Genomic DNA, 13,084 nt, shown 5'->3' with positions numbered 1-13,084 from the left:
GGGCATAAGAGTAACACATATTGCAACCTTCCACATGCACTATAAGGGCTCAGATAGCTATATGATCTGATCATCCAAAAGTGGGATAATTTTTGTATGAAGAGTTAACAATCACCAGCATGCAAACTTGTTCCTCACTAGTAGAGCACTTTCCTTCCAAAAGCATATTCAGGACAAGTACAGAATCACAGAAGTGTAGGACTGCAAGGGACCTCAATAGGTCATTTAGTCCAGTCCCCTGCACTCAAGGCAGGACTAAGTACTAACCAGACCATTCCTGACTAGTGTTTGTCTACCTTATTCTTAAAAATTTCCAATGACTGATATTCCATAACCTCCCTAAGCAATTCATTCCAGTGCTTAACTACCCTGACAGTTAGGAAGTTTTTCCTAATGTCCAACCTAAGCCTCCCTTGCTGCAATTTAAGCCCATTACTTCTTGTCCTATCCGCAAAGGTTAAGAACAACAATTTTTCTCCCTCCTCCTTGTAATGACCTGTTATTAACTTGAAAACAGTTATGTCCCCCATCAGTCTTCCAGGTTAAAAAAAAAAATCAATTTGTCTCTTTCTTCTAGGTGATGTTCTATAGACCTTTAATCATTTTTGTTGCTCTCCTCTGGACTTTCTCCAATTTGTCCAAATCTTCACTGAAATATGGCACTCAGAACTGGACAAAATACTCCAGTTGAGATCTTAGCACTGGATAGAGTGGAAGAATTCTTGTGTCTTGCTTACAACACTCCTCCTAATACATCCCAGAATGATGTTCACTTTTTTTTTTTTGTGGCAAGTATTACACTGTGGATTTTCATTTAGCTTGTGATCCACTATAACCCCCAGCTCCCTTTCTGCGGTACTCCTTCCTAGACAGTCATTTCCCATTCTGTGTGTGTGCAACTGAATGTTTCTTCCTAAGTGTAGTACTTTGCATTTGTCCTTATTGAATGTCAGCCTATTTACTTCAGACCATTTCTCCAGTTTGTCCAGCTCTTTTTGAATTTTAAAACTATCTTCCAGAGCATTTGCAATCCCTCCCATTAATGTCTTCTACAGGTGTTCAAATCCCACCTTCCTTCCCAAACTTATCTCCATACATGTTACATTATATCTATCTATCTGTATCAGTGTGACCTGACAGCAATTGTGAAAAAACAGGATGGGGGTAGGGGGTAATAGGAGCTTATATAAAAAAAGACCCCAAAATTGGGACTGTCCCTATAAAATCATGACATCTGTAATTACTTATCTTATTGTTTCTTTCTATACCTACATGAATTACTGTTTTCAGCATTAAGAACCAAACCTGGCAGTGTACAGTTTACGTATAGAAGTAAAAAACAACTAATCACCGTCTACCCCAATTGAATTAATCTGCCATATTATCTTTAAGGCCTTTTTGATACAATTTTTAGATTTACAATTCCTCAGATAGGTGCATTTCTTTTTCTTATAAAAATCATAATGCTCTCTAAAAATGTTTGTGGATTAATTGTACATAGAAAATAGTTTTCAGAAGAGTTGTTTCGTTTCCCTGTATGCAAAAAACCAGTGTATCAAGATGGTTTGCAACTACTTACACCCATTCTAAGTAAAATGCTCCTTTAACAAGTTCTTGCTGAGCTTGCAGTTTGGCTTGTTGATACACTTCTGAAATCTCTGGTTGACACAGCCCTAACTGTATGATGTCAGGAAATGGTTGTCTTCCAAGAAGGTGTCCATTTAAAGACAGAAATTCCTGAAAGTTTTCACGTACTCTGCTATCCTGTGAACAAAACAGGTATGTTTGATAATATAGCCAAAACTGGACACGGACATTTTTCAAACATATATTATTCATATTTTTGCATCTTGCATAATAATTCTAATCTTTCAGAAGTGCAGTTTATATTTAGTCCTGGAGTAAACAGATTTAATAAAATGGAATATTTACACGTAACTTATGTATTACACTGATTCCCCCAAAATAATGGGCAAGATACCATCACTTTTACTCACCCTGAGTAGTCTCTAAATTCTAAAGCAGCTCTCTTAAAGTCAACCAGTTATTTCACAGAGTAAGGGTGACAGAATCTGTCCCAATAGGATGTGGGGATTACCACAGTGTTACTTCTTACTGAATTATAATTATTCAACGTTTTTACAACTCTATATAAATTATTATTTATTTATGTTCAGTCTTCACATTGAATATATACATGCTCTTTTTTTTAGTTAATATATGACTGTGGCCTGTCACTCATCTACATATTAATGTCCAAGAATTTATTTTTTCTTCCCCAAACTACAGGCTTTACTGTAAGGCAAATCCATAGTGCACCACTCTTTCCTTTGGCCTCTAACCAATTAATTATTTTTAATAACCTGAAAACAAACAGAAAAACAAGGTATGGTTAGAGACTATTAGTCATTTATCTTAAAGTAACATACCTTCTGATCCAATATATGGCTATATTCTACATATTCATGAATCAAATGGGCAGGCCCTACCAACTCTGTTTTTGCTTTTATCCAATCTAGAGAAAACATGAGAGCACAAAGTTCCTGTAAGGAAAAAAAAAAAAGTTTAACAAATATGTTTAAGGAAAAAGTAATTGCATATACAAAATTGTTGTATCTAGCATTTTTTAAATGTGTACAGTAAAAATCAACATCCCTCTAAGGCTTCAAAGCTTAAAGTTTGACAACAGACGGACATTAAAGGGAGAAAAACACCATATTAAAGGAAGCCAAAAAATCTAAAATTTATTACTGGCAAAGTTTAAGAACAGGCCTCATCATCAATTACGCACACTTAAAGACAGAGCCACAGACAGCTATGTAAGATCCTGAAAGAGAGACCCTCGGCCAAAGCCTAAAGTTACTTAGTATTGTGACATATGGAAAGAGAGACAGGATAAACTTCCCAATTATTAGCTTTAGTAAAATTGTCAAGAACAAGAATATAATCCAACAGAATGTCCTACAAAGACTGACAGAGAAGACTTTTTAAAGCTTTCATAGTCCTGACAAAAATCAAAAATATAACTACTACGCATGAAGCTGTCATTGCCAAACTTTAAAGCAGTTTTAGGGTAAAACAACCAGAATGGATGGAATAAATTCTGTCTAGTAAAAGAATGAAGCTGTTTCTAACATCACCTCTGTTGTGGATTAACCTGATTACCTAAGAGCACCACACTATATAAAACTAATTAGCTCTATTTTAGCAGAGAAAAAGTTTATAACTTAAAAAATTGGTCGACAGACCTTAATGCCCCTCTACAGTAGCAAGTGTTATCACCACTTCTAAGCAGTGAAATATTTATAATAGGGAGGAAGGACGGGAAGGGAAATATTCTATAAAGTAAATGAGATGAAAACTCTAACCACTTCTTTGAAGAATCTGAATGCCTTGTATCCCAGATATGGACACAGGACATTTGTTTTGAATGCGTCCTAGCCAACAAGCAACAGATCTTTAATATATTAAAGAAATGTTCCATTACCACCATACATTACAAAAAATAAAAATGAAAAGTTATGAAAATTATATTTTATGTAAATTACATACGGCTGACCAGCTGTTACTTTTTTTGGATTTAATCTCTTAGTAATCTTTTTCCAAGTGTCCCCAATTTACCCTATCAGATTATTTTTGTTACTTTCTGGTAGCACCAGTCTGCTAAGTGCTGTAGAAATGAAAGATAACTCTATGCTTCAAAGTTTACAATTTAAAAAAAAAGAAACAAAAACAAAAACCTACCATTTTTTTCTCTCTTTTGTTTTGCTTTAGCACAAATGGAGTTTCAAGAGGATACAACATGAATAAGGACACCTTGCAAACAAATTGTCTTACATAATAAAAATAATTAAAACATAAAACCTGATAAAAACATTTCTAATTTTGAAACTGACAAAAGTTCAAAACTCAAAAACCAAAAAATGGGAGAAGCTGATATAGTTTTCATAAAGCGTTCTCTCCCATTTTTGATCCAATTATAGAGCTAACTGAAATTTTTCATATTTTGAAAAAAAAATACAAATAGGAAGAAAACAAGATTAAATGACAAAATTTCTCTTTTTGACCAGTGTTAACAGAATACAAAACTCCAATAAATAAGATAGATGAAGGCATCTATGTAGACAGCCTCCCTCAATTCCACATCCACAGAATGGCTCACATACAACATATAACAAAACTATGGTGAGAGCAAAAATTAAATCTGATAAGACAGTTAATCTAAACTATTTCCCCTCCCTAAGGATTTCCCTTACCCTAAAAAAGCTACTTGTAATGTAAGAAAGCAGCAGTATGGCGAATCCAAAGTATTTAAAAATCACGAGTTAGGTGTCCCAGTTCAGGACAACTGCACCTGTATTTCACCTCAGTGATTCATCAAGGGCATGCATTCCCTGGCTTCAAGCTCCCCAGCCGTTGCCTCTTTTGGGTGGAGACCTGCATCTCTCTCCCTTCTGATCACGGTATTTCAGGCTGCACAGTTCTCTGCCTTTATTGTATTGTTCTCAGAAAGGGACTCTGTCTAAGTAGGTTTGCTTACTTTCTCTTCAGAGAGTAATAACGTAACTCTTGGCAATCACTCTAAGTTACCACATAGCTCTATTTTATTCATTCCTGGGGCAAAGGCAGTAAGTACAGAAAAAACATTAAAACCATAAGTGAAACTACACGTATGCTAATAAGCTTACCAGAGATTACCCCAAGTCCAACATGGGCTCTGTCAGGTGATTAGTCCTTACAACCTACAAAGGAGTTTCTTCTGTGGTCACAAGATCATAACAGACCCAGCCAGTAGGCCAAGTCCTTCCAATCCTTCCCTAAGGATTGGGACCCTCTGGTGGACCAGAGGTCCTGTTCATTTGCTGGATCAAGGCGGCGGCCCTGAGTCTTTTTGAAACCAGGCTATTTTATCCAAAAATTCTCTCTCTCTCTTTCGCTGTGGCTCCCTGGAGAATCCAGTTTGAACTAGTATTTCCAAACCTCTCCAGTGGGTGGCTTCAAAGTGATGATAACCAAAGGAATTACATTAGCATACACGCTCCTCCTAGAGAAGTTGCATATAATCTCACAACACAAACACCTGCATTTTTAATACAATGAACTACAACAACATTAATCTTAATTCAATGAGATTTAATTTAATTAATTAAAGTTTGTCCACAATATTGTCCTCTGTCACATTAGGCTCCCAAAAATCATGAAATTTTAAAACAAAAAGTTGGGGTTCTTTTCAGTTTCCTTCATTTTTGAGCCTTTAAGGTTCACGTTATTAAGCTTTTCTCCGCTATTATGAGAAAGCTAGACAATTACTTTTTTAAATGAACAAAGATTTTGGCATAACCACCTGATTCTAAGAGCTGGGGCTTGGTTTTTGTGGAACACAACAAAACAACAAATAACAAAAGCCAACAAAAATCAACCAACACCACACCAAATATTAAAAGACTTGCAATGAAATCACAGGCATTTGCAACACTGAGGAAGAGACTTTTATAGGAAATAGTTATATAGGGAGAGAATAAGTGGTTGTGGGAGAAAGGAGAGAGAAAGTACATGAGTCTAAACTTACATTCTGCATGTTGGCACTAGCCATGTGGTATGCTAGAAAGTTATACCAGTACATACAGTCCTCTTGAGCTGGAGTAGGTATATGTAGTTTATAATGTTTCTTGTACTGATTTACTATCTTTTTATGCAGCTCCTGCAACAATGAATAGCAACAACATTTTCAATTAATACTATTATCAAATCCTGCCCTAAAATATTTCTATTGGTTTTTGGTTTCAAAGTATTTTATTGAATGAAGGTAATTAAAATTTTAATTACCATCTCTATAAAAAGCGAAATAAGCATCTAAGTTCACTAAATGCACAATCTGAAAGGTTAATTTTTCTCCTGCAAAATTTTTTCACAATATCTTTAGGATAGTCCCATGTCTAGGTCAGGACCATATTTTCACTAAAAGAAATCCCAAAGTTCTGGGAACATCGCACCATACTCATTGAACATCGCAAAGGTATAAAGCACTTCACAAAATAAAATCATTCTATGACCTTAGGAGCTCACATTCTATATGCACAAAGGAGTCATCTATTTGCTTTTGTAGTGCAGTACATGACTATTGTGAGCATTTACCATTTTCTGCATTGCATATAAAATATTACTTTATGGAGGAAGGAGAAAGACATTTTGTCTTCAGGGAGAGGAAGGGTCTTGAATTTATGAAGATTCTTTCTTGCTTTTGAAAAGATCACTTTTAGCTACTTTTATCTTCTGAGTTCCTGGAAAATTTAGGGTGGGAGTTTCAAGAGAATCCTGGGACCTATACTTTGAAATCACCTAGTTTTTTTCTGAAAATCCCACCCTAACTTCTATGCCCTCCAAGTACTAGGTTCGCTCACTATTCATTCAGTAGTGAAACTATGGCATCCCTAGATGTGAGATGATTTTTGGTGGGATTAGAGGGAGGATTCCATGTATGTCCTGTTCCAGGACCACCTGCACTCAAACCTAGAAAAAGCAGGACAATAAAGGCTTTCATAATCTGTACCTGTAATTAATTTCAGGCCTCAGAAGATGCATTATTCAATAGCTAAGCTCAAATTCTTCTGGAAGCCAGTTATCCCTCTGTGACAGAGTGCTTGGCAACTGTAGCTACACCAGCACTCTGATCACTGGATCACCAATTAAATCTCCTCAGAGTAAGCCACCAGGGAAAAGCTGTAAATTGATAGATTGTGGATGGGCAAGAGAGAGCAACAAGACTAATTAACCCATTACCCAGAAAGTAGAAAAAGCACAAGAAGGAGGAAGTGCTCAGGGTGGAAGAGAGACTGACAGACTTTTCAGAGGCAGAGCCAGGAGAGATCACTGAGAGGGAAGATGCATTCTGTCTCCCCCATCCTTGGCTGAATGAGCTGTTGCCAAGTGTATGGTATTGTAAATTCTGAGCTGCACAAGTTGTAAAGACGGTGGGAAAGGACACTGTAAATAAATTGCAAAAGGTGATCAAGAAAAAAAGATTTCCAAGCAGTTCTTGGCTAGAAAAGAGACGGGAGCAGGACAATGCCCTGTTACGCCCTATGTCATTAGCTGCCAGAAAATAATGGTAATCTATTTTAAGTATTGCTATGGGTTTATATAACCAAAATTAATAATAGGTCAGCCTTTGCCTGACCTCCATTTAACTTTATTCTCCAAGTCATCCACTGAGCTTTGAATGTGCTGCCCATTCAGCATGTTCAAGATATGAATTTGGAAACATTATGCTCCAATTATGGAAATAAGCAAAGTGAAATATGGGAAACTTTTTTTTTTAAGATCTAAATTTAAAAGGTTTTATGCTTGGAGTCAGCCTTGAGTTGTAAAGCCTTTTGTAACTTGCATAAGTAACTCTTGTTGTTGATCTTGTTCTTTTGCTTTCTTTCCTCATTGTAAGTTCTGCTAAATGAGTGTGTGCTAGAAGGTGATGGGAGAGAAACTGAGAAAAATATAAACTATTTGCAATCACTTTCTCATTCCTTCCCTAGGTTTCATTCAAGAGACCACCAATATGCACACACTTTTCTATTTTCTGCATTTAAAATAGACCAAAATAGAAGCGGTAATTCCAATTCTACTGTAATCTTGACACTTCTTGATATAATGTAGTGACGTGGATATTGCAACATCTTCCACTAGCAATGGGTTATAGCAGAGAAACAAGAGAAGAAATGCATTTGAAAGAATCTCATAACTCCAAACATGCCCACTGTCAGCTCAGCTCAATGTTTTCAAATTACTCAGTTTCAAAATAATCAAAAGTGATAAATGACTGGAAAAAACAAACAGTTTAATTTAATAGGCAGAATTAAAGTTAGCTGTATTTAGAATCTGTCTTTACAAAAATGGTTGGTTAACATTCTGTAAGATAAGAATGATTTTAGACCATGGCTATTTTCTGTTACAGAAGCGTATCAAACACACCAGGCTGATCAGTGTTAAAGAGTCATTATAAACTAGAGTTGTGGTTATTGCACCTGAAGCTGATTGCGATTCTTCTCTGTGAGAAAGTCAAGTTGAAGATCATGCAAATAATAATGGAATGATTTCCCATTACGATCACAAAATAAGAGAGATTTATTAACAAATTCCTGCAGTATATCTTCCACTTCTTCAGTCTCCATATCCCAAAGAATACAAAGCACCTAAAAACAAAACAAAACATTTAAAAACATAAAAGGGGTAGGACTAAAGAAGCAATATGACTATTACCCCAAAATTACAAGAGGTCACAAAATTACTTATTTATTCGACAAAGAACACATTAATAATGCATAAAACTTCCTACACAACAGGCAAAACAATGAGGTCAACAAAGTTAACTTTTCATACCAAACTAGGTTACAGATCAATCTAGGTTTACATAAAAGTGCAGAAATTAGGCAGTTTATTAGCATTAAATACGGCCAAGAAATGCCTGAAGTTCTTGAGGAGGGATTTCAACCTCCAAAGCAAGCACATATAGACTCTTTGCTTAAAATAACTAGAGGGAAAGCCAAGGGGAGTCTGATGTCCAAAATATTTAGACTATCATTGGACCATGTGGCAAGAAGTCAGTGTATTTAAAATGCTATAAGGAAGTGTTATTACTCCTTCTCACAACACAAGAAATAGAGGTCACCAAATGAAATTAATAGGGAGCAGGTTTAAAACAAACAAAAGTAAGCATTTTTTCACATAACACAGTCAGTCTGTAGAACTCTTTGCCAGAGGTTGTTGTGAAGGCCAAGACTATAACAGAGTTTTAAAAAAAACCTTAGATAAGTTCATGGAGGATAGATCCATCAATGGCTATTAGCTAGGATAGGCTGGGACGGTGTCCCTAGCCTGTTTGCCAGAAGCTGGGAATGGGCAACGGGATGAATCACTTGATGATTACCTGTTCAGTTCATTCCCTCTGGGGCACCTGGCAGTGGCCACTGTTGGAAGACAGGATACTGGGCTATATGGACCTTTGCTCTGACCTAGTATGGCCGTTCTTATATTCTTAAATTACACCCAGGATTTTGCTTAAGGAAAAGGGAAGACCAGAACTCTTCACAGATCTAGATACCACTTCAGTACCCCCTTATATGGGCAAGGCAAGAGGAATCAAGACGTGAGCTGAAGAGAATCTGTCCCAAGTTATATGCAAGTTATATGCAGGGAGCTATATAACCCCTCACTGGGCCCAGTGAAATACCTGGTATGAGAGATATAGATGAGGCACATAATATTGGGAAAGACTGCTAAATTAATCAAGTGGGAGCCTGCCACTTAATTCACCCGTGTCTGCCCTGCACTCATCTGCATGTTCTGACCAATGGTGATCATGCTTATTTACTCAACCTATCTCAACTGCTAACCACTTTTGAAATGCTTTTTCAACTTTTGGCTAAATCAATTAAAGTCTGATTAAGAGAGCTATATAAGAACAAGGCATTATATTATTCAACAGCTCTTCAGTTACCACCTCTTTTGTTTAATATCACACTAAGATGCTATTATATGATGATGGAGCTAGTCTGCTGCAGTATTATTTTTAAATCACCATGCTGATACATTCTTTTCATTAGGTCATACACATTGATTAAAACCAGTATTTTTTTTTCTTTTAAAGTGAGTTGTTTTCTTTTCAGTTTTGCTGTTATTACCTTAGTCGGCACCTTAACATCCTTTTGAAGGACAGAAAGATCTTTATAATAGTCTTTAAAATTTTCATTTAACATTTCAACACTCATAGACATGGCTTCATCAAGTGCTTCATAATCATAAGAAGATGATTTCCTTATTCTTTTAAATTGCTTATTCTGCAGCTGTCTGAGGTAATATCCCCAACGATTAGGGAAATCTCGTAATAATGCACCTATCAATGATACTACAAGAGGCGAACCTGAAAAACATGAAGAAAAAGGTTAAAATCTTATCTGAAGATAAACGGTTAAGCTAGGGGTCTCAAACTCAAATGACCACGAGGGCCATATGAGGACTAGTGCATTGGCCCGAGGGCCACATCACTGACACCCCCCTGCCCTCGCTGCACCTGGCCCCGCCCCCACTCCACCTCTTCCATGAGGCCTCGACCCTTCCCCATCTCTTCTCCACCTCCCCTCCACTCCCTCCTAGAAAGTGCTAAGCACCACCAACAGCTGTTTGGCGGCTTGGCAGTGGGAACCGCCTGGAGGTAGTTCGGAAAAAAAAAAAGAAGAGAAATATAGTAGTATAGTATTAAAATATATTATGCTATTAAAAGTCAATTTATTAACTTCTTTAACTGTAATGCGAAAAGTCAGTGCTAATTTTGACAGTTATTTCATTTTTGGCCACTTAGCTGGCAGCATTTTGCATCAACCAGAGCATCAATATTAGGTTTGATATCCTGAGATGAAACCAATCTCAGTGTTGCTTTCAAATGTTTATCAGTGAGCCCTGACCTTAACACAGATTTGTTAATCTTCATGGAAGAATAAAACTGTTCACATATATATGTACTTCCAAACATTGCCATTATCCTTATGGAAACAGAGAATAACATGGGAAATCTTTCTTGTGAAAGAAACCTGCAGTATTCTGGAATTCCAACATCTGTATACTTCTGCTTCAAAATGGCATCACACTGAAGCTCCTCTAACTCCATCTGCATTTCCTCTGCAACAGTCAATTTCAACAGCAAATGGTGTGGAAAAAAGTTGAAAATGTGGTTCAAGTGCTTTGAAATCTTCAAACCGCACACCAAACTGTTTGTGTAAGTTAGAAATGATCTCTGTATATTTTTCAAGGATTTGGGTTCATCTTTTCCTAATGAACTCAGAGTTTAGAAGTGAACCAAATTGCCAGCAGTCAGCTGTTTCCCCCCTCAAAGTAAGCTTGATTTTGAATGACTTAAAACTGTCATACATCTGTGTTATCACCTGTTTTGTACCCTGAAGTTTCAAGTTCAGTGCATTCAGGTGATCAATTACATCTGTTAGAAAATAAAGGCTGCAGATAAAAGTGGAATCAGCAAGTTGTGGAACCTCGTTTTTCATTTTCATGAAGGAATCAATTAATCAATCTCCTCTCTAAGTGCAAAAACACGCTTCAAAACATTTCCACGACTCAGCCATCTAACTTGAGTGTGATACAGAAGTTCCCCATATTCGCTGTCCATACTTGCTAGAAAAGAAGTGAACTGTCTGTGATTCGGCCCTTGAGCATGTATAAAATTAACAGTTTTAACAACTACATCCATAACTTCTTTCATTTGTAGACTTTTACTACACAGCGCTCTTGGTGCAAAATAAAATGTATACTGGTGAAGCTAATTCCTGGTATATTGAGGCTGTTCAGTTTGGTCTTCAATAATCCAGCCACACCAACGTTTTCAGAGCACATTGATGGCACACCGTCCATAGCCAAAGATACTAGTTTGTTCCATGGCAGCGCAGCTTTTTCAATGCACTCTTCCAGTCCTTGAAATATGTCACATCCCATTGTGCTACCCTTCAGTGGCATTAAGTCTGCAATTTGAATATAACTGAAGAATTGCTAATCCACACCTCTAATGAACATTGCACACTGTGTGGTATCTGATACATCTGTACTCTCGTCAAGAGCAATTGAAAATGTTTCAAAGTCTTTTGCCATTTGAATCAATTGTTTTTGCACATTATCAGCTAAATCCGTTATCATGCAGGCAACTGTATTGGCAGACAAGCTTATGCCTTCAAAAACTTTCTATCAGGACATAAAATGTCGTTGGCCTTCATTAAGACATTATTTTACGAATAAGCCTTCTTTAAAAGGTAGCGATGATTTAGCTATCATTCTGCTTATCACAAAACTTGCTCTTACTGAATCTTTGCTAGATTTGTTAATTCCCGAAAAGAAACTTCTTTGCTCGGCAAATGCTGCATTAAGTTGCTGAACTTTTTCTTCTCGGATTTTTGCAGTGAATGCATCATATTTTTCATGGTGCATCATGTTGTAGTGCCAACGCACGTTATACTCCTTGGGAACAGCAATCGTTTGCTGACAAATAAGCATTGAATTTTATCTTTTACCTCTGTGAAAAAATATAAATTCTCCCATTTGTCTTGAAAAATTCTCTCTTCTTCCATGAGTGTTCTTTTTTTCAATGAAGTCATTTCCAAGCGATTTTAATAAAATATACACACTCAGTAAAGCCTGCCCCCCCTGCACTGGGCTGCACCACCAGTCCACTCCACTCCTGCTCTGCCTCTTCCAGGGGTGGCAGGTTTGTGGAAATTTTGGTGGTGCCCAGAACCTGCCCTCCTCCAAACTCCACCTCCACATGCCTAAGGCTCTGGGAGGGAGTTTGGGTGGGGATGGGGTCTGGGGTGCAGACTCTGGGATGGAGTTTGGGTGCTGGGTACAGACTCTGGGCTGAGGCAGGAAGTGCAGGCTCTGGGATGGAGTTTGGGGATAGGACAAGGTGTGGGAGTGAGGGCTGTGGGGCTAGGCATGAGGGGTTTGGGGCACTGGAGAGGCTCGGGGCATTGGACAGGCTCAGGACTAGGGCAGAAGGGCAGGGGAAGGGCAGAGCCAAGCAGAGCCACCATATGAGCTGCAAACTCCGGGGCGGTAAGGGGCAGCACATGAGGCCGGAGGACACTCAGGGGAAGCACGTGGGGATGGCAGACGAGGCCAGGGGAGAGATCTGGCCCCAAACATTGGGGAGCAACATGCGGGGAGCTTACCTGCGATATAAAATAACTCAGGGAAGGGGGGGTGAGTTTGGCAGTGACAAGAAATAAAGGGAGGGTGGGGGGCGTGCAGGGAGCTTGGGGGGCTGCAGGGAAGAGCTCCGCAGGTTGCGTGTTTGAGATCCCTAGGTTAAGCAATAGAATCCAATGGTTAAATATAGCAGTTGATGAGGAAGTCAGGTCAGGTTCTTGTTTTTTCAACAACTGTCTTGGGAGGTTGGAGCAGGCGAACAGAATATGCTGTCTATGTATGTGCTTGTGATATGAAACTTTTTGGGAATTCATCTGAATACTCCTTCTGTATGTACTCTAAGCAGATTGAGAAGGGGTGTAGAAAAAGCTGTAGAGTCAAAAACCAA

The 13,084-nt window shown here is 37.9% G+C and overlaps 1 protein-coding gene across 1 annotated transcript in view; it reads right to left on the bottom strand.

Moving 5' to 3' along the window:
• APAF1 (apoptotic peptidase activating factor 1) overlaps nt 1–13,084 on the bottom strand; it is a 78,101-nt gene that overhangs the window by 47,898 nt on the left and 17,119 nt on the right. Inside the window, 5 exon segments of the mRNA XM_032788561.2 lie at nt 1,580–1,764; nt 2,430–2,543; nt 5,570–5,701; nt 8,019–8,186; nt 9,675–9,913. Coding sequence (XP_032644452.1) covers nt 1,580–1,764; nt 2,430–2,543; nt 5,570–5,701; nt 8,019–8,186; nt 9,675–9,913 — 838 coding nt within the window.

The sequence above is a fragment of the Chelonoidis abingdonii genome, chromosome 1 (genome assembly GCF_003597395.2).
Source record: "Chelonoidis abingdonii isolate Lonesome George chromosome 1, CheloAbing_2.0, whole genome shotgun sequence".
Classification (NCBI taxonomy): domain Eukaryota; kingdom Metazoa; phylum Chordata; order Testudines; family Testudinidae; genus Chelonoidis; species Chelonoidis abingdonii.
The sequence above is the reverse complement of the archived record's forward strand: the minus strand, read 5'-3'. Positions and strand labels throughout refer to the sequence as shown.